Raw genomic sequence first — 24,564 nt, 5'->3', positions numbered from 1 at the left:
GTAAATTCAATTTTTAATTCTAGGGCACCTTTAAGCACCACAACTGTTTTCAACATAGATAATAATAAATGTTTCTGGAGCACCAAATCATTTCAGAATGATTTCTGAAAGATCATAATGTAATGCCTTATGGCTGCTGGAAATTCAGGTTTGCCATTCGCAGTAAATTACATTTTAACATATTTTAAAATAGAAAGCTCTTATTTTAAATATAATATTTCTTTTTTTTTTTTTCTTTTTTTTTTTTTTTTTTTTTTTCTTTTAAAAAAATTAGTATAAGAGACTTCTTTAAAAAAAAAACTGACTAACTTGACCTTTTCCTATATTTTAATATGAAAAATATTACATTATGTATTTTGAAGTCATTATGAAGTGCTCTTATGAATCAGTCAAGTATGTCTTTTAGGTGCCTCCTAACACCAGCAGTTGTCATGGGAACATTTCTGAGATCTGCATCAGCTGGCTAAGATCCCCAGAGTCCTAAATACATTTCCTCCATTTGCAAAGATGATGTAAACCCACTTTCATAGCTTAGTGGATGCCACAGGGAGATCCTCCATCATCGATCCCTGGAAGCAGTAAATGATGGAGATGTGATGGTGTGGGAAGAGATGAGGATGAAGGCAGCGTCCCTTCAGTTTGACCACATCTAAATCAGTGTTATTGCTTTCTGGATTCTGCTTTGCTCCAGGGCATGTGACTGCTCAGTGTGTGTGTAGGTCAAACAGGGCAGGGCTCTTCTGACCATCAGCCTCCCATCTGTTTATCATGAATAAACCACTGATGAAAGACACTTTTTGGGAGAGGAAGGAGAACCAGTCGAGCCCCAGCAAGAAACCTAAACCGGTGAGTCTATTAAAGTTCCTTACAATATACCAACATGATAGTATATACACTAGTCGTGATGAAAAACATGAAGGTTTGTTTTGAGCTCAGTTATCTGCATTTGATAATGCCTCTAAAAATACACGCGACACCTGCAACGAGATATTAAACAGGCGCGCGGACGATGGCGTGACCGTGAGAGCGTTTGGTGCAGTGATGCCTTGAAGTGGGAGTAAAACATAGCCTGTATTCAACAGTGTATCAGCAAACAAAATAATAAGGCAATCAACAGAAAGGGACTATGATCCGAGATAAAATCACAACGCAAAATTTGGTACATTTTTAGAAAATGCGATATGAGCAAACGCTTAGGACCAGTTGCTCTTTTATATGTAGGTGATTTGATTACTGTTGCAACAACGCAAATTGCGTAGCGATTTACGACGAAAAATAGTTTATTTTGAAGACATTTGGTTAGGTCACTTGTTTGTCTTACTGTAATGAACTTTATATTATTTTATTCATTTATTTAACATTTAATGCTGCTACTTGCGATTTTATGGTCTTTTTTAAATAGCATTTGATGTTAACAGCAATTGTTTGGTATTTTATTTATGTGTATATTTGTGTAAATAACATTTTAATATGTATTTGTCTAAAAACATTCGAAATTGGTTACTGACATTTTTGGTCTTATTGCACTTTATTTATTTAACATTTGGTGATGTTAATAGCAATGTTTGGTCTTTTTATTTATTTGTATCTTGTTTCTTTGTGTAAATAACATTTTAATGTCTGTCTAAAAACATTTTATTTATTTATTTATTTACAGTTATTTATTTATTTATTTAACATTTGATGTTACTAATGGTAATTGTTTGGTCTTTTATTTATTTATGTTTGTTTGTGTAAATAACATTTTAATATCTATCTGTTTGTCTAAAAACATCCAAAATTGGTTATTGCAATTTTTGGTCTTATTGCACTGTTATTTATTTATTTATTTAACATTTAGTGATGTTAATAGCAATTGTTTTGTCTTTATTTTATTTATTTGTATCTTGTTTGTTTGTGTAAATAACATTTTAATGTCTGTCTAAAAACATTTGAAACTGGTTATTGCCATTTTTGGTCTTATTGCACTGTTATTTATTTATTTAACATTTGATGTTGTTAATGGGAACTTTCTTTCTTGTCTAAAAACATTTGATAGTGGTTTCTGACCATTTATTTATTTAAAATTGGTTGTTGACAATTTTGTCTTTTTTGCATCAGTTGTAAATTGATAGCCTAATTTATTTATGTATTTATTTAATACAAAATTTGAAAATAACACTCAAATAGTAATCAAAAATATTTGTCCTACTTTCAATAATACAAAATTGTTTATTCAGCCAAAGCCTCAGAATGCCATCACTATCGCGGTGTCCTCCCGCGCCCTCTTCAATATGGATCAGGAGCAGGACATTTATGAGCAGCAGGGAATGGAGGATTACCTGAACTACCAGATCCAACATGAGATCGAACCATTTGCACCCGGACCTGCTTTCCCTTTCATTAAGGTTAAACCTGTTCCAATGTACTTACGCACAGCAATGGTATCAGTAATGAGAATATAGAAATGATCTCAACTTAATGGAGATAATTAATTATCTGTCATAAATGAATGCTCACTCTGTCCAACAGTGCTATGGATATAGGGAAATGTTCTGTTCTTCATGTGTAGGCAGTGGAGGCAGTGAATGCTCGACTCAGAGAGCTGTATCCAGACAGTGAAGAGCTCTTTGATGTGGTTCTGATGACCAGCAATCATGCTCATGTGGGACTTCGGCTCATAAATTCAATTAATCATCACCGTAAGTCAAAACATCTTTGACCCCAAAGCTCTGCTTTTCGCTGAATAAACATCAGGAATTTGTGTCCCTTTGAAACATGGTGAACTTGTATTAGAATGTTCATTTTTGGGTGAACCATCCCTTTAAGTTCACATATTACCAAAGCTGCATCTATTTCCTTACAGATGCTTAATTCATGCCTTAATGAGCTCAATGCAGTTATCAAAAGACTGTATTGAGGTATTGTTACGTCCAGAGATGCTGATTTATCAGAAAACCTGTTTTCTTTAATGTGTTTTTGTATGCTTTTTCTGTGTCTTTCATACGTAACAGTAGCTTTTTAAGTGCAACGGAAGTGATTCAATCAAAAACTTTAGCTCGATAATAATTTTCCTTTTGTCACTGTGAAGCTGCTTTGAAACAATATGTACAGGTGCTGGTCATATAATTAGAATATCGTGAAAAAAATTTTTTTTTTATTGTCAATTATTTTTAAAAATGAAACTTTCATATATTCTAGATTCCCTACATGTAAAAGCAGTAAAACATTTCAAAAGTTTTTTTTTTTTAGTTTTTTTTAATTTTGATGATTAGAGCGTACAGCTCATGAAAGTCCAAAATCCAGTATCTCAAAATATTAGAATATTTCCTAAGATCAATCAAAAAATGGATTTGCAAAACAGAAAAGTTCAAGTTCTTTAAAGTATGTTCATTTGTGCACTCAATACTTGGTCGGCAGCACATATTACAGCAAATGACTTGCTCCTAGCACAAATTACAGCATCAGTGAAGTGTGGCATGGAAGTGATCAGCCTGTGGCACTGCTGAGGCACTATTGAGCCTTCAGATCATCTGTATATTGTTAGCCACCACATTCAGTAATGACCATCTGTAACTTACTCTCTTTGTGGAGGCTGTCAATGATTGTCTCCTGGACCATTGCCAAGTCAGCAGTCTTCCCCATTAGTGTGGTTTCAAAGAACAAGAGATACCTGGAATTTATACTGTAGTGATGGTCATTTAATGAAACTCAAATGTAAATATTCTAATATTTTGAGATACTGGATTTTAGACTTTCATTAGCTGTACACTCTAATCAACAAATTAAAAAAAAAAAACTTTTGAAATGTTTTACTTTACATGTAGGGAATCTAGTATAAATTAAAGTTTCATTTTTTAAAAATAATTTACAATAAAAAAATGAACTTTTTCATGATATTCTAATCATATGACCAGCACCTGTATTGTGAAAAGCGCTATATAAATGAAGATGACTTGACTTGGCTTCAGTTTGGCGGTAGTCATCTCTATGTAATTATGTAAAAGTGTAAATAATGTGTTGGGTTGTCTGTTAATTCTAGAGCTGTTTATAGAGCGCTTTTGTATGACTGGAGGCAAAAGTCCCATTGGGTATCTGAAAGCCTACCACACCAACCTTTATCTGTCAGCTGATTCACTGAAAGTTAGAGAAGCCATTGAAGAAGGTGAGTGGAGTGTTTGGAGAATTATCATCTAACGGTAGAATCATAAATATACAAATCTTGTTTGAATGTGAAATTCTTATTTTTTTAGGAATTGCAGCAGCTACAGTATTCTCACAAGGAAAAATCACAGAGGTGCCGGAGACTCAGCTGCGAGTGGCCTTTGATGGAGATGCCGTTCTCTTCTCGGATGAGTCGGAGAGGATTTATAAAGCCCACGGACTGGACAAGTTCTTTGAGCATGAGAAAGCCCATGAAAATAAACCCCTTGATCGTGTATGTTCAATTTCAATTTAATAGTAGTGTAATGTTATACAGTGTGAATCCTTAAAATGTAGTACCGGTTATAGTCTGTACGTGCTGATTGACACTGCTTTCGAACACTCTCATTTGTGTTTTATTTGAGCGCTTTCTGAGCATCAAAGGTTTCTTTTTACAGCATGTTTTTACAAGCATTGAGCATTGTAGCCAATCACAATCATATCTGTTGAGCGTATGAACTCAGTGGCCTATCAGAGGTGCTAGTCAGTAAGCTGAACAGTTTTCTGTTTAACACCGCTAAAAACGCATGAGGTTTTGCTTTGTTCACTGTGAGCTGTTCATTATAACCAACAAAATGTAAACAGGATGTAAAGATGTAGAGATTCATTGTACGATTAATACAGAATTTTATTATAACGAGTTTTCGTAAGAGTGCAGAATTCAGCGACCTTGCACTTTTTACACGTTTTAGCCGTTCATTTACATGACAAGTGTTTTGGTGGCCTTAAAATGCCAACATTTGAAAATGGGATTCAAAGTACAAGCTTTTGAAAACGATACAGTCTCCGTGTAAACTGCAAAAACTTGAATCTGTGAAAATGGTGATGGTATGCACACGTGTATTACATTTAGTCTATAGGCATGCGTGTTTGGGGTCAGTGCTCTGTAAAAGACTGCGTATGTGAGAACGTTTCCGTTTTTAGTACATCGTTGTCGAGTAAACGGACCCTTAGAGGCAACCTTAGGGTACATTTACACGACAACGATGTACTAAAAATGGAAAATGCAAAATGATCCGCGAAAATTATTATAAACACTGTATTATTCATGCCAGGCCAGTAGTTGGCGATATCACTTTGTAAAGAAACGCTACGCGCCTATAGACTGAACGTAATAGAGTACCTCAGGGATGACCCATTTTTGTAGGCAAAACCCAGAAGCGAGTTAGCATTTTAGGGCTTCTGGTTCCAATGCCGTAAAGTCTATGGGTTTTTTTAATGGGTTTTTGCTAAATCGCCTGAAATAAGGTCTGTGGTTAACAAAGCCTCTAAATACTTTCATGTTTTGATCTATGACATAAATCACACCAGTTATAACCCACTTGGGATTTTTCTAAAAAAAGGCGGTTGCTAACAAACTGCTAAAAGGGACTATTTCCTTTGGCGGGGACTTTAGACGTCATCATGACAAACAGGACATTTGGACAGCATTTCTCATGAAAAAGTGGATAAGTACTCAGCACAGATCATAATCAGAGAGCATGTTTTTAAATAAAGTTGTTTTTTAAATACAGTTTGAGGACGCTTAGTGGTGACGACATTGATCCGCGACCATGGTGTGCTGTAGTCCGTTTATAGCCTACTGTTAGCCTTTTATATCTGACGACTTTATTTAGGCTTCAAAATGTATTTATGTTGTTTTAACTTGTAAAGATTATCTTGATAGACAGAGCTTATTTTCTGTGATTTTCTAAAAGTCTATGGGAAAAATGCATAGGCTTTCAACCGAGGTAACCCGTGCACCGCTAACTTCCGTGTTGGCCTACAAAAACGCGCCATCCCTGAGGTACTCTATATGCATGCGCGTGACATCACCATTTTAACAAATTCGCTTTTTTGTAGTTTACTGGGAAACAATAATGGTAGCCTTTCGTTTTAAAAAACGTGCAATTTGAAACCCGTTTTATAAAGTTTGCATTTTTATGCCCCCAAAAGGCCGCTGTCGTAAAAATAAATGGCCAAAATGCATAAAAGTTTTCAGTTTTTAGTTGAAAATGGTGTCATGTAAAAGGCCATTCAACAGTTTTTGCTCAGGTACCGAAATTGGTACCAAGTTTTACTGGTATTGTACCGACTACTGAAATTTTGGTACAATGACAACCCTACTTTTGACAATAGTGAATTATCTTTTTTTCCTATAGGGACCACTTAAAGGGTTCCTGGAAGCCCTGGGGAAACTGCAGCAGAAATTCTATGCCAAAGGCCAGCGCTTGGACTGTCCCATCCGCACCTATTTGGTTACAGCTCGCAGTGCAGCCAGTTCAGGCACCCGGGCCCTCAAGACGTTGCGTTCATGGGGCCTGGAGACAGATGAGGCTCTCTTCCTAGCAGGAGCCCCTAAAGGCCCCATGCTGGAAAAGATCAGACCTCACATCTTCTTCGACGATCAAATGTTCCATGTGGAGGGAGCGGCGGAACTTGGAACTGTGGCGGCTCATGTTCCCTATGGAATTGCCCAGAAGTTTCCACCAAAGACAGGGAAGGAAGTAAAAAAAGACCTGTCAGCTAAGCATCTAGTGTGAATACTGTTCCATCAAGTGATTAATTTAAAACAAAGCTTTTAAGAACATTTTTCTTTGTAATTGGTCAATTTGCTTTGGACTATGTTAATTTTGCTTTTCCAGCTTCCAAAAATGGAAGCTCTGTTTGGTTACTAACTTGTAACAAGCCATAAATAAACCGAGAAAATAACGGTTATTGTAAAAATGTTCTGTTCTAATGCAAAAGTACATGTTGTTTACTTATTATGCCCAATGTGTAACTTATCTCAAGCTAAACTCCACCAAATGCTGTGTTGGATAAAATATATCACCTTTCACACTTCTAGCCATATATATTTTCGCCTTTTATATTGTAATCGCCATGTATTGAATGACCATCTCTGTGATTGTTCACCATAAAGGGCTGTTTTACACTCTGTATCTGTGTATATGCAGTGTTTTAATACATCAGTGTTATCATGTACAAATTTGGTTAAGTTTTTGCTGAATGTATTAGTTACCTCTGTAGTGTGGGTGTGATGTGATATATAGCCTATGTGTTACTCAGGGCATGCTCAAGTCAGTGTTTGCACTTAAAACCATAATAAACGGTTAAGAGGAAATTAATGAAAAAATACTGTTTTTTCTCTCCTTGTAGTTCAGAATATATAAGTACGCAGAGCTGGGGAGTAACGGATTACATGTAATCTGGATTACTTAATCAGATTCCAAAAATCAAGTACTTGTAATTAGAGTAAACTACTTTTTAAAATACTCGTATTACAGTTACTTTTTTATGGATTACATGATTACATATTATTTACACAATGGCAGTAAGTTGTTCACAATTCACTGATTCTCCTAATTTTTCTTCTTTTTTAACATTTATATTTTTTCATCATAATAAACCTGCCGCTTATATACGTTCGTATATAAGTTTTTCCGGCGGTGAGTGGGAAATATAGATGAAATTTATATATGAAATATAATAATAATATAATATGAAATATAGATGAAATATTTGATGTAGCAGTGATATTGATGTGAATTGCATGTTTTTCAATATTTGTTTTTGTAATGTTGCCATTTTCTAAATTTACTGAAGTAAAATTTTTTTAAAATCATAAGATGTGATTTTGTTTTATTCAGTATTACTATCAGCAAACACTAACAGGTACAGTAGTGTTAGTATTTTGAAGTATTAACTGTCCATACATTGCACTTTAAAAAGAATCTGTCAAGGATCTTGTTGGTGAATAGAATATATTTTTTGGAATATATATATTTTTTTGTATCTGTCAAAATAGCACAAGATTATCCTACAATATATGTGACATCAAATAAGGGTTAGCACAAAAGTAATCTAAATGTAATCCAAAAGTAGTCCGATTACGTTACCAAAAATCTGTAATCTAAGAGATTATATTATTGATTACAAATTTTGTCATGCAATTTGTAATCAGTAACTGATTACAATTCATAAGTAATCTACCCAGCTCTGTAAGTATATAATAAACAAGAATGTCAGTCATTTGAAATGGAGCAGACTGGACCGTGTGAAAAAGTAGAATTATCCAGCTTTAGTTATATTTTCTACTGCTGTGTCACTGTGTAAAACGTGGCGAAATTACAGAAATTTTCATATGTCTTTACTTCTTCAAAAAACACCAACCGTGGTAACCGGTGATCTCAGTATTTGCCCTACAGTTACCATGGTAAAAAGGGCGGGACTTCAGAACAATCTCTGAAAAACTCTGTTGGACTTTTAACTTGCGTCCAGCTGGTTAATGTGTCACCCACCTTAAATATTACAACTAACTTCTGTCGTGTTTTAGTTTAGTTCATGCGTATAGAATGTTTGTAGATGATAAAATAGTAAAGTTATAGTAAGCAAGCAGTGTTTAGGAATGTGATCACATGATTAGTGTCATATGACTTTGATGAGCCCTCGACAGAGGGAATGAGAGTGAGGGAAGAAATCTTCATTAGTTCCCAATATTACACTCTTTTACTAATGCTGTCGTCTACCGTGATGAAGGCAGATGGATAACAGTGGGAACTCTTGAAGTAAATCGCTGGATCATGGAGCGTTTGAGGGTTTTGTCTGTTCTCGTTACCGCTTGTGTTTTGGGTGAGTTTCCAAATCAACAGAAAATCTGTGACTTTTAACATGCTTTTATAACGTATTGTATTATTTAGCGTTTATTATTTAGATACATGCAATAGTCGTCCTGTTCGGCAAGAATATATTTTATTTTTTTATATTTATATATATTTTTTTATCTATCCAGACAATGTTTATTTTATTAACATAAAAGTTGATTATTTATAAATAATAATAATAATAATAATAATAATAAAAAAAGAGGAATTTTGTTTAGGTGTTGACCTTTTTAAATCATTTTTTCACCATTTTTACCTTTTGTAACAAATTAACCAGAGGTTTCACCATTTTTACTTTAGTAAACAAAATAACCAGAGGTGGTGGAGCATTTTTTTTTTCCAATACAGATACAACTTTAGTACATCTTTGAGGGTTTTTACCAACAACAATCTTCTTTGTGAAATCTACTAACAGGCCTTAACCTAAAAATATGTGCAAATATGTTGGCCAGAACCTCTGCTGTATAGTAAACCTGTACTTGTTTTTTATGACCCCTTTATTTCTTTTGTCAATATACATGTGATTCGTCAACCTCCTCATTTTGTTAAAATGAGCTGAAAAGTATCAAAAATAGGAAAAGCTTGGAAGAGAACCAACAGAGAAATGGTTCCTGGTTCCCTCACGTAGTATTTCTGGAGTGAAATCAAGTCATATGATCGTCCCCTCAGAATAATTGTATTTCTTCAGTGGGAGCTTGAGTCGCTGAGGGTGACCGGCCTCATGGCTAATGTGATTATGCTCACAATAAGGACTCTGTTTGCCTATTTTGCTGATGGTTAACAAGCATGCTGTGCCATTTACAGTATACACCAACAGACAATAAAAAAACACACACACAGTCGAAAGAATTTGAGCATGATTCATGTGATGCCATTGCAATAAAATGACCTTGTCAAAAAGTCGAGCAGTATTGAGTCAAAATGAGCAAGAATTAACATCATATCATATTTGTGACTGTTCAGTACTTTACACTAAATTAGATACAATATTTATATTTAGTAAAACTGACCATCTGCCGTTCAACAGTGTGTGGTTCTTTAAAATATGTTTTTTTTTGTGCTTTACAGAAGTAAGAAAATGATGTGTTTTTGAATTACATGTGGGGTGATGGTGGAACTAAGCCTTTAAAAGCATTTAATTATGCTTTTATGTCATATGATTTATTTTAAGCTGGTTTTTCATGTGTCTGCGGTTGTGTAGGAGTGGTGATGAGTCAGACAACACTCAGTCCTGCTGTGACTATCACCACAGTGAGTGCAAACGTAACCACTGCCGCTCCCAGCACTACAGGGCCCAGCTGCTCCGCGCTCAACACCTCCACCTGCACGGCCTGCGCTCCTGGCTCTTACTCCTATAACGGTGTGTTCATTTTCATGTATTGTTGACTTTAAAGTGTTCCTCACATGTTGAAGCTGACACATGCACTTTCTCTTTCTGTGTTCTCAGAAACTCTACTGTGTTCTTGCTGTCCTGAGGCAGGCCTGTGTGTATTACCTGAAGACTGTCTTCTCTGCGTCCAGGGTTTCTATCAGCCTCTAGCAGGACAGCAGGGTTGTCTGCCCTGCTCATCTGGGTTTTACAGCAAGTGAGAGTAGAAAGTATTACATTGTTTATGTTTATTCAAAGCATAAGCAAATGCTTTTTTTTATATAAGCATATACATTTTTTTTTTTTTTGCATTAGTTCCACTGGAAGCCCAGTCTGCCAGGCATGTCCTACTGGTTCCTACAACAATAACACAGGCTCTGTCTCCTGCAGGGCCTGCACACCAGGTAACAAGTGATGTGTTCTTCATTTAAACACTCCTTCCTTCCTTCCTTTCTTCCTTCATTCATTCCTTCATTCATTCGCTTTGCTATATGAATGATTTGACACAGAGGGGTGGAGAAAAAAAGCAGAAAAAATGATAATACATATCGGAATATAAATAACTTTATATATATATATATATATATATATATATATATATATATATATATATATATATATAAAATATAAATTCAAATTTATTATGAAGATGATGTATTTTTACATACACACACATCTTACATTTATGAGACATAAAATGTAATCTGAAATATTAAAGATTTATTAAGCATTCAATAAAAATTGAAAAGGTTAAAAAAATAATAATTTATTGCTTCAGGTTTCTACGCATCTTTGCAAAATTCAACATCATGTAACCCATGTCCACAAGGCACGTACTGCAAGTAAGTTCCTTTTCTGAACATTCTGAACATTGCACCATCAAATGTGTGTCTCAGCTGTCTATATATACACCAAACAGGCATAACATTATGACCACCGTCCTAATATTGTGTTGGTCCTACTTTTGCTGCCAAAATAGCCTTGACCCGTCGAGGCATGGACTCCACTAGACTCCTGAAGGTGTGCTGTGGTATCTGGCACCAAGATGTTAACAGTAGATCCTTTAAGTTGCCAGGTGGGGCCTCCATGGATTGGACCTGTTTGTTCAGCACATCCCACAGATGCTGGATTGGATTGAGATCTGGGGCCAAGTCAACACCTCAAACTCATTGTTGTGCTCTTTAAACCATTCCTGAACCATTTTTTGCTTTGTGGCAGGGCATATTATCCTGCTGAAAGAGGCCACAGCCACCAGGGAATAATGTTTCCACGAAAGGGTGTACACCGTCTGCAACAATGCTTAGGTAGGTGGTGTGTGTCAAAGTAACATCCACATGGATGGCAGGACGCAAGGTTTCCCAGCAGAACATTGCCCAAAGCATCACACTGCCTCTGCCGGCTTGCCTTCTTCCCATAGTGCATCCTGGTGCCATGTGTCATCAGGTAAGTGACGCACACGCACCCGGCCATCCACGTGATGTAAAAGAAAACATGATTCATCAGACCAGGCCATTGCTCCGTGGTCCAGATCTGGCGTTCTGGCGCTTGTGGCGGTGGACAGAGGTCAGCACCCTGACTGGTCTGCGGCTATGCAGTCCCATACGCAACACACTGCTATGCACTGTGTATTCTGACGTTTTCAGTCAGGACCAGCATGAACTTCTTGAGCAATTTGAGCTACAGTAGCTCGTCTGTTATGTCGGACAACAAGGGCCAGCCTTCGCTCCCCACGTGCATCAATGAGCCTTGGCCACCATTGACCCTGCCGTTGGTTCACCGCTGTTCTTTTTCCTTGGACCACTTTTGATAGATACTGACCACTGCAGACCAGGAACACCCCACAAGAGCTGCAGTTTTGGAGATGCTCTGACCCAGTCGTCTAGCCATCACAATTTGGTCAAACTTTCTCAAATCCTTACGCTTGTCCATTTTTCCTGCTTCTAACATCAACTTTGAGGACACCCACTAACAGGTGCCATGATGAAGAGATAATCCGTGTTATTCACTTCACCTGTCAGTGTGGTCATAATGTTTTGCCTGATCGGTGAGTGTATATATATGTATATGTGTATATGTATATGTGTATGTATAAGTATTTTTGGGCGTACTTCCTAAACATAAAAGCATTTCCATTTATAGACTTCATGACATTTTTTCAGCTGACTGTTTTTCTATTACGTTGGCACGCCATCATTATAACGGTGTCATTGCAGTGCCAAATGACAGTTATAATTTGTTATAAAGAGTTTTTTTCGCCATTACAGTTCTCCCCTTCTCCCTTTTTGATAGTTCCTCCAGTTGTACCCAGTGCCGGATCTGTCCTGCAGGCTCAGAGGCTCTACAGATCGCTTCCAAAGAATGTACGCCCTGTCGCCCAGGTATCTTCCTTTAGCCACATTGCTTACTCAAAATATATGAACAACATGCAAACTAATGAAAGCTTTAGTGATATAAAACTCTGAAGACAGGTCATCCACATAATGAAAGCTACTCAGAAATCAGATTGGTCATCAGTTTTGTCATAGATCAGTACATGAATATAGGTCTTGATAAGTAAATCAGTATTTCTACGGTACACTTATGAAATGTCAATATTTTTTGACAGGAATGCACAAGCCTTCCTATCAAACCATGTGTCAGATCTGCAGCAGTGGTTTCTATCAGATCCGCTGGGGTCAGGAGAACTGTGACCTGTGTCCTGAAAACCATTACTGCCCTGTAAGCTATTACTTCCTTAATCAAACACACACGTACAATCTTTAATTTTACCACAGGACTGGTTCCTCTTGCTTGAACACAAAGAAATGCAAATCATATACTGTAGGTTTTTAAAAAGTGATTACTTCCTTGTTTATCTAAGAAAATGATGAAATGTCACTATATAATACATGTGCCTCTGTCTGTATGCTCCAGAGTCCTGATGTAAATCCGATCCAATGTCCCACTGATGCGTTCTGTCCTGAGGGCAGCACGGCCCCTGGTTACTGCATGGAGACCTTCTTCAGAAAGGTCGGGGAGACGTGTGAACTTGCTCCTGTTACTATTGCACTGCTTGTTATTGGAGGAGGAGGTATGAACATTCGCATCACATTGAACTTTTCTTTCATTAACCACAATGTGAAAAAATGTCAGTTTCACAAAATAAAGTCTATTTGCTAAGCTCTGCCCCCTTGTTTACACATAAGGTCACATTAGCGAGATTTCAACAGAATTTTGCCAGTAAAAAGTCTGTTGTTTATTGTCAATAGTGCAACAGAGTTCACGCAGAAGCTACTTTCTTACCAAGCAGCTTTCTGTTGATCAACATGGAATTGAAATCTGCTGAGGGAAATGTTTCACCCACACACCAAATTCCCTATTGTGCGGATTCCCGTTGAAATTACTTGATTTTGCATGTGAAAATTCACTGAACAACAGTAAATGTGATCGCACCTTTACTTTGTCATACAAGCTTAAGTTACTAATGTCTACTAATTATCTTGACTAGATAGAGCCAACATACTGATGTGAAGCTTATTATGAGCGAGACTTAAACAGTGTTTCCTCCTTCTTTCAAGCTAGAACCACCAAACTCCGGTCAGACCTCCAGACTGTTCTGACTCTGTGTCCTACTCTATATTTTTCTAACTCCGACTTAGGATTTTCGTTAAATGCATACTTATCCACTATTCTGTAACATTTTTAAGTATAAATAGTGCAAGTAGTGCGTTCACACAGAAAATTACAAAAAGAAAAAGTGCACAGGATGATGCACCAAATTAACAGGAAAAAAAGTGTGGAATGTTGGACACTTCATGCACTCAACTGTCGCAGCTTTAATTACATTGCGGAGGGGGAAGGGGGATCAGACTCCAATATGACAAAATAAGCTTATCAAATTCATACATGGATGAGTACATAGTGCATAAGTACACAGTGTATAAGTGCATAGTGTATAGTGCGCCTTTTGGGACGCTATAGACTTTCATTGAGGGCGTCAAGACTTTTGTACAATTAGAGTATTTAAGCTATAACTAGCAAAGCTTAATGACTATCCTAGGACAACATGCTAAAACAAGCTAGCAATGTGTTTGTTTATACTAATCATGTTACCAACATAACAAAATGTTAATTCATGTTAGCAGAATGTTAAATCATGTTAGCAGAGTGTTAATTCATGTTAGCAAAATTTTAATTCATACTACCAATGTGCCAATTCATGCTAGCAATGTGTTAATTCATGTTAGCAACATGTTAATTTATGCTAGTAATGTAATTCACTCTCACAACATGCTAATTCATGTTAATAACATGTTAATAACATTCTTATTCAGGTTAGCAAAATGTTAAATCATGCCAACAACATGTTGATGGCATTAACATGTTAAAACATGTTAGCAACATGTTAAATTATGCTACCAAAGTGTTAAATCATGTTAGCAATGTGATAAAACATGTTTGCAGCATGCTAATTCAGGCTACCAAAGTCTTAAATCATGTTAGCAATAGGGCTGCACGATTTATCGCTATTAAACCGCATGTGATTTGGCAAAAGCTCTGATTATTTTATGTGCAGCTTGTCAGAGCTGTATGGCTCTGTGATCGGTAGTAAATGCTTTTCTGAAAGCCAGAGGGGGCTAACACAGAAGACGATAACACGCATCATATCGCTGTAGCTGAATAAACAGAAGATTGAAGTGTTTTGATTGATTAAACTTGACTAATAAACACACATTCTGTGTAAGAAGCCACATCATCTCACAGAAGGATGCTTAACTGCCGTCATGAAGTGAGTTTGGAGTAAAACATTTTATTAAATGTTGTCTTTTGTTGGACAAGATGTTATTAAATGCTTCTCGTGTCTGAAAAGAAGTTTGACGCGTGTTGCTTTTTCAAATGTACATTATAAGCGACTCAAACTCGCAGTGCTTTCAGATGGATTAGCATTTGGAGCCATACTTCATTGACAAGCTGCACATAAAAAAAACGCACTAAGAATCGCGTTTAAATGATGATCGTGTTTAAGTTCAATGTTATTTTTCGTATCGTGCGATAAATCGTGCAGCCCGAGTTAGCAACAGGTTAATTCATGTTAGAAACATGTTAATTCCTGTTCGCATAATGTTAATTCACGTTAGTAATGTGTAAAATCATGCTAGCAAAACATGTTAATTTGTCTAACAACCTGTTAAAACATTAGCAAAACATGCTAGTAACATTGTTTTACTTTCTGAGTAAAACCTTCAAACTTAAAGCTGTTCAAAGTTATATTAAACTTTCAGACCTGGCTTTGTCAAGCCAACATCAAAGTTTGTCATCAAACTTCTACTTACACTTAATCGATTAGGATTGGTCAGTAACATTTTTAAGGTGGTGCTTGGCATAAGGTCAGTTGTCACCCTCTTTAAATTCTTTTTGTCCTCTACAGTGGGTCTTCTCTTCATCATTGTTTTGGTTCTGCGGAGGAGAAGAGATAATGACAGTGAGCTGTCCCTCGCCCGTACACCCCTCTTGCGAAAAGACCGTCCACCTGGTCGCTTCTATGGAATCCCTTGTGATGCAGAGCCTGTTTATGCAGGCTGGTGACATTATCATGTACATTCCAACTGCACATATTTTGTCTGAATGTTTCTGTTAGAACAGGGGTGTCCAATCCTGCTCCTGGAGGGCTAAAATCCTACATAGATTCGCTCCAACACACCTGCCTGGAAGTATCGAAGCATCTTTAAGACCTTGATTAGCTAATTCGGGTGTGTTTAGTTAGGGCTGGAGTGGATAGTGGCCCTTAAGGAGCAGGATTGGACACCCCTGATTTTGAACTTTTATTGAACTGTTCTAAGCTTTATATTGGTAAGATACTATTAAATATTTATGAATGAAGACGCGGTTTTCTGCATTCCATTTTTAAACCTGTGTACTACTGATCTTGTTATGGAGTTACATCTTTATAGATTTGATTCTGACTGCTTTTCGAGTCTGAAGAGTAAACCATTCAGTATTTTGGGGGGGTGTTTTCTTTTGTTTAATTTTGCACTGGATATTAAGTTAAGCCATGGCACTGAAAAAAAAAAAAAAAAAAAGGACTATGTTGCTGGATTAAGCTTATTTTGTTCATATGTGTGTTTATTTTTTGGTACCACTACATTTGACTACTTGGGGGTACTCGACAACTCAAGGTACATTATATTATATAAATGCCCATTATTTCTTGTATTTAACATGTGATGTTACATATTAGCTACTTTTGAAACAAAATTTTGACAATTTCCAATGTTGTATACTGGAATAAACAGCTTTGCACAACTTTGATATAAAACTGTAGTGTTTCTATGCAAGTTTGATGGCTGATTCTTTTTTTTTTTTTTTTTTTTTATTATTATTTTTTGGTCAACAAGCAAAATTCCCTTTTGCACAGGAAAACATAAAACTTACAGATACATACAATTATGCATATGCATGTACACATACATAACCTTACAAATCAAAATAATTACAAGATCATTCAAAAAAGGAAAAAAAAAAAAAAAAGGGAAAAAAAAAACAAAAAAAAAAAAAAAAAACAAGATGTTTACACTCTTATTGACCAAAAGGTGTAGGCTGAAGCTAAAGCTTATCATGCCTACCCTTAACTCCACACAAGCAGCACTAACATATTAATTGACATCAATATAACAATATATATTTAGAAGAACATACAATATTATTATTATTATTGTTGTTATTATCATCACTGCTACTACTAACATTATCATCACTATTCAGTATATCTTTTCATTACCAATCCTTTATAAAGTATTTTAAACTGTGTTAATGAAATAGCCTTTTTTAACTCATCAGGGAAACTATTCCAAAGCAGAACACCTTTATTTGATGGACAGTTTCTTCTTAAATTGGTTCTACAATATGGTATATTAAACATATATATCCCTCTAAGGTCGTAATTACTGTCTCTCAAGCTAAACATAGCTTGCAAGGACTGAGGGAGGATGTGTTGTCTTGCCTTATACACAAGTTTAGCAGTATACAAATCTACCAAATCATAGAATTTTAATATTTTTAACTTGGTAAACAAAGGATTCGTTGGAGTATTATATGGAGAATGTGTAATTATTCTAATAGCCCTTTTTTGTAGTAGAAAAACTGGAGTAGTTCTAGATTTATATGTATTTCCCCAGATTTCTATTCCATATGTTAAATATGGAGTGATGAGAGAACTGTACAGTATATATAAGGCACTTTTGTTCAAAATATATTGCAATTTATATAAAACTGCAATTATTTTTGATATTTTCTTTTGAACATTCTGTATATGATATGTCCATGCCATTTTATGATCTATAATCACTCCTAAGAACTTAATGTAATTAACTCTTTCTAACATATTATTGTCAATTTTAATTTTAATATCATTTTCTATCAATTTATTATTAAATACCATGAATTTTGTTTTAGATAAGTTCAAAGATAGTTTATTTAAATCGAACCAGCTCTTTAATTTGCACAGTTCTCTCTCCACTACCATTACCAACTCTTCCAAATTTTGGCCTGAGCAATAAACATTGGTGTCGTCTGCAAACAAAATATAATTGAGTACATCAGACACCCTACCAATATCATTAATATAGAGCAAAAATAACTTAGGTCCCAACACCGAGCCTTGCGGGACTCCACAACTTATTTTCTGCAATTTAGAGTCTACACCATTTATATGTACATACTGAAACCTATCTGTTAGATAATTTTCAACCCAAGAATGTGCTATCCCCCTAAAACCATACTTTTGCAATTTATGTAATAAGATATTATAATCTATTGTATCGAAGGCTTTCTGTAAATCTAAAAAAATTCCAACTGTATACTGTTTTTTATTTATTGCTTGTGTAATATTTTCAACTAAATTAATAACTGCCATTGTTGTGGACCTATGTGCTCTAAAACCAAATTGTTGTTCCATTAAAATATTATTCAATTCTATATAATTATCCAGCCTTTTAACAAATAACTTTTCCAATATTTTAGAAAACTGAGAAAGCAACGAAATGGGTCTATAATTAGAAAACAAATGCTTATCACCATCTTTATGTAACGGAAGAACTTTGGCTATTTTCATTTCATTTGGAAAGATACCGGTTTTGAATGACTGATTGCAAATAAAGGTAAAAGGCTGAACAATATTATACATTATTTCCTTAACTATATACATATCCAACCCATCTTTATCTACCGATTGTTTTCCTTTGCAATATCTCACAATTCTTAATATTTCATTTTCATTGGTTGGACTTAAAAAAAATGAATTTGAACTCTTGTGGATAGAATCGATATTTATAGATTTATTATGTGGATGCACTATTTTATTTGCTAAATTATAACCAATTTTGACAAAATAATCATTAAACTCATTCACCATTTCATTAATATTATTTATAGTTCTATTATCTTTAATAAAATGATTTGGATACTCACCCTTATATTTTCTTTTATGTATTACACTATTTAGCACTTTCCATGTTCCTTGTATATTTTGTTTATGTTCTATCAACAATTTTGTATAGTATTCTTTTTTACTGTTTCTAATTATATTTACCAATTTATTCTTATAATCTTTATATTTATTTTCAGCATCTATTGTTCTAGATTTCAGGAATTTTCTGTACAATATATTTTTCTTCTTACATGCTTTTATGATGCCTTTAGTAAACCAAGGTTTCTGTATTTTATTAGTGACTTTGATTGCTTTAAGTGGACAGCATTTATCGTAAATTTTTAATATTTTTTCCAGAAAAACATCATAAGCTTCATTTGGGTTTTCATAACCATAGACCTCATCCCAATTTTGCCGGCCCAATTCCTCTTTAAATACTTCTATTGCTTCTGGTGTTCTGTGTCTCACAATTCTGGACTCATATGTTGACCTGGAATTCACTTTACATACATTTTGGAAAACTGCAAAAACAGGTAGATGGTCACTAATATCTGTTATTAAAAGCCCTGCATCTAATTTATCCATTTCATTAGTAAAAATATTATCTATTAATGTTGCTGTTGTTGTTGTTATCCTACTTGGTTTTACTATTACTGGAAATAATGTAATATTATAGAAGGTGTTAATAAAATCTGTGGTCCCTCTATGTTCTCCCGGATTAAGCAGGTTAACATTAAAGTCCCCACAGACAATATAGGTCCTGTTTCCACTTTGACTTTGATATAAATCTACTATAAATTCATTGAAAGTTTCAAGTGGTGAACCAGGAGTCCTATACATACAACTAACTATTACATTTTTTCTTTTTTCAATTTTAACTTCAACAGTCACACATTCTAAGACATTATCAATTGTTGTTGACATATTATTTACTAAATTAGATTGCAAATTAGAATCCACATAAATAGCAACTCCACCTCCTTTTTTATCTTCCCTATTCATTACAAACAGTTCATATCCATCCAGCTCTACATCTGATACCTTATCCTTATCCAGCCATGTTTCAGAAATAGCCACTATACTAAACTTTGGAAAATTGTTTAAATAATCTTTAATTTTAGCAAAATTTTTCCATAAACTTCTACTATTGAAATGTATTACAGATAAAGATTGTTTCATATTGACTTTACTATTAAATTGTTCTTCTGTATAATACTGACAATTTAGTTCATTATAAAGATTAGTTTCTGGGTCAATCTCTCTCTCAATATCATACTTGTTGGGTCTGATAAATTTAAAATTATACAAGTCAAATAAGTTGTTGGATGTGTCAAATAAGTCTATGTCATCATCTTCATGAATGCCTAAATTAGAAATTAGGTTTATATCATTTTCTGGATCTGTATTACTCATTACTAATATCATATCCTTCCCCATCCCCACAAATGAAATAATAAACAGAAGAAAACAAATAAATAACTATCTACAAACAAAAAATTAAAATAAAAAACAAAACAAAATAAATAAGCATTCTGCTGATAAATATCCAATTCATTTAGGCTAGGATAAGAGTTGATCCTTGGTCTTAGGCCATTAGACAGACAACTTTTAACGAAAATCTTATATCCAAGTTTACAGGTCTTCCTTTTAACACAAAAAGCCTTCTTATTATAGAAAATCAACTTAACATTAATTAAAACACTCATAATATAACAAAATTCGTTCAGCAATGTCCCCATAATAGTCATTTAAACTTTTCCAGATCGATGATTTCCCTTACCACGATCACTCTTGCTTCTTCTGGCGTTCCATTTAATCGAATCATCACACGACCATTTCTACTCCACGTTGCTTGTATCTTGTTTTGCTTCCATAAACTCCGCGCTTGTCTCGCAATATCGGCGTTCTTTTTGGTAAGGTGTTCATTAATGTACACCCCAGTCCCTTTAAGCTTCCGAGCCTGGCGCAGTAGTTCAGCTTTGTTTCTTCTGCTCACAAAACGAACTATTATTGCTGGTTTGGCAGTGCGGTTCTTTCTAGGAACTTCCCTTCAAAAAAATCCCCAACATGAACTTTCATTTTCTCAACTGTCATATGACAAATAAAGAACAACATCAAATCCATCTCAGAAAGATTAGAAGGTTAGATTAACCAACTTTTTACTAATCAGACCTTGTATCGTTCACAATGAGAACATCAGGAGTAGTTATGTAAATAACACTTAAATTATCTCAGTGGTGTTTGTTTCCTCCAAATATCAGTTATCATTATTAATTACTTGTTGGAACAAAGCATGCATCCCTTTGCTTCATAGTTTTCTATATCTAGATCCAGTGCGTAGCATAAAAAAAAAAAAAAAAAAAAAGATGACTCTTTTATATATATGTGCATTGTGCATATATAATTTTTTGTATGTGTATGTATTATATATATATATATATATATATATATATATATATATATATATATATATATATATATATATATATATATATATATATATATATATATATATATATGCTTTCTGGGAATCAACTTTTATTAGTTTTTGGTAGGACCTTTCTACTCTGTGTATGCTTGCACCGCGTTCTTTTTGTCCAAACCACCTACTGTAGTTAATGCGTCAGTGTCGTTTAAGATGGCGGCCACCTTGACGAGAGGTCTGTCGGGTATGAAATGTGCACATTTAATGTTTTTTGAATGTCATAAATACATTGCTAAAATGAAAATGAGTTTCTGTGGACTTAAAGTTGATGCGCATTGGAATACGCAACTAAAAGTTTCCTGTGTTTGCTACAATGTGTGGAGACTATTTGTGCACTATACTGGATTTTTAAAGTTTATTCATTCCTAGTTTATATTATTCGACTTGAATGCTATATTTTCTGTTACACTGTCGTTATATTACTGTGGTAGAATATAAGGAATGTCATGATGCAGTAAAATCCCATCAACACTGTAAACTACAGTTCTTTCTCCTCTGATGATCAGGTTTGCTGAGACCCTTGTCGGTTTTAGGCAGGGACTGTCTCACCCCTGCTTTAAAACTCACACAGACAGCTCGCTTCTCAGCTGTAATGCAGAGACATGCCTGCAGACCTCTGCCTCCTGTTCACACTGCTGCTCCCGTGCAAAACACCGGCCTGCTGAATCGGTAAGACATTGCCTAAAGGCACAACATGTAAGATTTTTTTGGATTAAAATATCATAAACAAACAAACACTAAACAAGTGTTATATATTTTGTTGACTTGTACTTTCATTATGCCAAATGTTTCCAAAAATGTGTAAATTCAGAGAAATAAGCAATTTTAACCAGAACAAGGACCATGTCTGTGCGACATCATACCACACCAAAGATGCTTTAATATATTTTGTGTTTTATTAGACAGGTGAGCAACTGTTTGGATACATTAATCGACAGAGAACTAATCATTGTTATATAGCTTGACACATTGTCTTATTGTTTACATCTCGTTTTCTTGATTTACTGCGAGTACCATGTTTTATCATGCCTAATATTGATCTAGCTTACTGCAGTGTGCAACAAGTGTCTCACAGCAGCCGCCGAGCGAATGCAGAGAAGCACAATAACAATTTTCAACACTCAAATGTATCTAATATGATAAAACAGTGCTGCGTTACCCCACATACGCTTGACTGGAAGAAGCAGAAGCGGTCTTTTGAAGAATAATAAAAGCTCCACTGCTCTTGAACTGTGTGTCGCACTCGTCTCTCATTAGCAATCGCTCCAGCGGCTTTCAGCCACACCCTGTTTCATACTACAGTTATGGTAATAAATCTTTAATACATTAGCTCATCCATGAATATGATTTTTGCCCGAGTCTCATCGGATTCTTTTCCGCCGGCTGTAGATGTGAAGACAACTCCTCCCATAATTCTGCGAAATCAAGCTGCGCCTTTGTTTTGAATAGCGACCTCTAGAGGCGAAAACTACTAGAGGCGAAAACTACATAGTGTGCCTTTTATCACTTTGGTTGGGTGTCAATTATTTTTTTGTTCATCAGCTGGAATTGTTGGTGTGAACATGCTTTTAGTTTCGGGATTTTTTTTTTTTTCCCATTGTTAAACCAGTAGGTGGGGACAAGTGACTGTCTGTATTGAATCAAAACAAACTTCTTCTGTGTGTTTGCTATGGGATGCAGAACAGTTGATTCTGCTTTGACTTCGTTAAGAACCATTTTTGTTGAAGCAAACAAAAAAAACAACAAAAAATGTTTTCCCATGATTTATGACTATATCTTTTTAGTTGCATTTTTTTTGACTGACGATTTGCTCTTTTTGTAATGGTGACGTTTTTTCTTTTTCTTCAGCGTAACTCCCCTCATCCCTTCATTGATGCTCCAGCCAGTCAGGAACTTAACCTACTACAGTCTGAGGAAAGGCAAGAGGAAGTCTGTGAAGTCAGTGGTTCAAAGGTTTCTCAGGCTACACTGTGGCCTGTGGGTGAGGAGAAAGGTAAAGCATGCCCACATATTATTCAGAGCTGTCCTGTCATACATTTCTTTGGCATTATGTTGGAAATCCAGTCCGATGTTCAAATAACCCAGACTGCGAACCTAAACTGAAACTTGTTCTTTGTGTGTTAAATAATGCTGTTGTTTTTTAGGCTGGATATAAGAAAAAGCTGTGGAAAAAGTCAGCAGCCCGGAAGAAGCGGCTGAGAGAACATGTGTTCTGTAATAAAACTCAATGTAAACTACTGGACAAAATGACAACATCCTTTTGGAAAAGAAGGAACTGGTACCTCAACGACCCATACCAGAAGTACCATGATAGAGTGAACCTGAAGGTGTAAAACCCTCCTAACCTTATTCTGTTCCGTTTTCAAGCAAATAAAGATGTGTCTGATATGTGTATCTGTATTTCTGTTGTCTTCTATTGATGCAAGTGTGTATGAATTCACTATTGAAATTCATCATGTGTAAATGCAACTGAATAAATGTAATTCTTTCTATTTTTAAAAGTTAAAAAAAAATTTATTTTAAAAATGTGTATCCCCTACAATGGGTGGATACTACATTTTTGCACTTTTTTTGTTTATTTTTTTTAATGCAGTGGTTCACAAACTGGTCTGTAAGTTAATTGACTGATTAAAAAAAAATCAAATAAAAAAAATGAGACAGAAGGAAAAAATATATTTCAATGTTTTTGCGTTCTTCCACAAATGTTTTGCGTTCCCCCGAGAAAATTTGTTTACTCTCAAAGAACACAAAAGTTTTGCGAGGGAACGCAAAAGCATTGAAATATATTTTTTTCCTCTCATATATTTTTTTCCACCACTATGTCCCTAGGGGCTTCGTAGAAACTTAATGAACTGATAATTCAGAACAAGAATTAACTGATTATTTTACCATTTTTATTTTTTGATTAAATGGTTCTGTTGTCTTATTGTAAAAATGATTTAGTCAATAAGTGGCTGATTTAGTTTCAATAGCTAAAACTAGTTAATTTCTGTGAAAGAGGATTAGGGGCAAGCAATAATAAAAAAATAAAACCATCTCGAGATTAAAGTTGTTAAATTTCGAGAAAAGTCGAGATAAAATGTTGAAAATAAAGTCATTAAATGACGAGAAAAAAGTAGTTAAATTATGAGACAAAAGTCGATAAAATGTTGAGAATAAACTTGTTAAATTACTAGAAAAAAACTTGTTAAATTTCGAGATAAAAGTCGAGATAAAATGTTTAGAATAAAGTCATTAAATTACGAGAAAAAAATTTTAAATTACGAGAACAAATTCGTTAAATTATGAGAAAAATACTGCTAAATTTCAAGAAAAAAAGTAGGGATAAAATGTTGACAATAAACTTGTTAAATGACGAGAAAAAAGTCGTTAAATTACAAGAAAAAAGTCGAGATAAAATGTTGAGAATGAACTTGTTAAATTACGAGAAAAACTTGTTAAATTTCGAGAAAAAAGTTGAGATAAAATGTTGAGAATAAAG

The 24,564-nt window shown here is 34.8% G+C and overlaps 3 protein-coding genes across 5 annotated transcripts; all 3 read left to right on the top strand.

Moving 5' to 3' along the window:
• The first annotated feature begins 657 nt into the window (after positions 1 to 657).
• On the top strand, positions 658 to 7,487 carry nt5c1ab (5'-nucleotidase, cytosolic IAb). Of its 2 annotated transcripts, XM_067366872.1 has the most exons (6): positions 658 to 1,159; positions 2,220 to 2,387; positions 2,552 to 2,681; positions 4,022 to 4,144; positions 4,233 to 4,417; positions 6,324 to 7,487. In XM_067366872.1, the coding sequence occupies exons 1-6, from the start codon at positions 1,127 to 1,129 to the stop codon at positions 6,702 to 6,704; spliced, it is 1,020 nt and encodes a 339-aa protein (XP_067222973.1). In that variant the 5' UTR covers positions 658 to 1,126; the 3' UTR covers positions 6,705 to 7,487. The 2 variants fall into 2 exon arrangements, with proteins under 2 accessions (XP_067222973.1, XP_067222972.1); XM_067366871.1 differs by lacking the exon at positions 658 to 1,159 and having other exon boundaries at positions 1,895 to 2,387.
• A 950-nt stretch (positions 7,488 to 8,437) lies between these two features.
• On the top strand, positions 8,438 to 16,588 carry si:dkey-21a6.5 (major surface-labeled trophozoite antigen 417). Its single transcript, XM_067367322.1, has 9 exons — positions 8,438 to 8,793; positions 10,027 to 10,185; positions 10,273 to 10,411; positions 10,510 to 10,598; positions 10,973 to 11,036; positions 12,484 to 12,572; positions 12,800 to 12,912; positions 13,108 to 13,264; positions 15,602 to 16,588. Exons 1-9 carry the CDS (start codon positions 8,745 to 8,747, stop codon positions 15,757 to 15,759), a joined length of 1,017 nt encoding a protein of 338 aa, XP_067223423.1. The 5' UTR covers positions 8,438 to 8,744; the 3' UTR covers positions 15,760 to 16,588.
• Positions 16,589 to 21,186: 4,598 nt separating this feature from the next.
• mrpl35 (mitochondrial ribosomal protein L35) lies at positions 21,187 to 23,546 on the top strand. Of its 2 annotated transcripts, none has more exons than XM_067368004.1 (4): positions 21,187 to 21,267; positions 21,590 to 21,752; positions 22,932 to 23,076; positions 23,228 to 23,543. In XM_067368004.1, exons 1-4 carry the CDS (start codon positions 21,237 to 21,239, stop codon positions 23,414 to 23,416), a joined length of 528 nt encoding a protein of 175 aa, XP_067224105.1. In that variant the 5' UTR covers positions 21,187 to 21,236; the 3' UTR covers positions 23,417 to 23,543. The 2 variants fall into 2 exon arrangements, with proteins under 2 accessions (XP_067224105.1, XP_067224106.1); XM_067368005.1 differs by having other exon boundaries at positions 21,233 to 21,258; positions 23,228 to 23,546.
• The last annotated feature ends 1,018 nt before the right edge of the window (positions 23,547 to 24,564 follow it).

This window comes from Chanodichthys erythropterus, chromosome 18, assembly GCF_024489055.1.
Source record: "Chanodichthys erythropterus isolate Z2021 chromosome 18, ASM2448905v1, whole genome shotgun sequence".
NCBI classification, from domain to species: domain Eukaryota; kingdom Metazoa; phylum Chordata; class Actinopteri; order Cypriniformes; family Xenocyprididae; genus Chanodichthys; species Chanodichthys erythropterus.
This window is presented reverse-complemented; position numbering and strand designations above follow the sequence as displayed.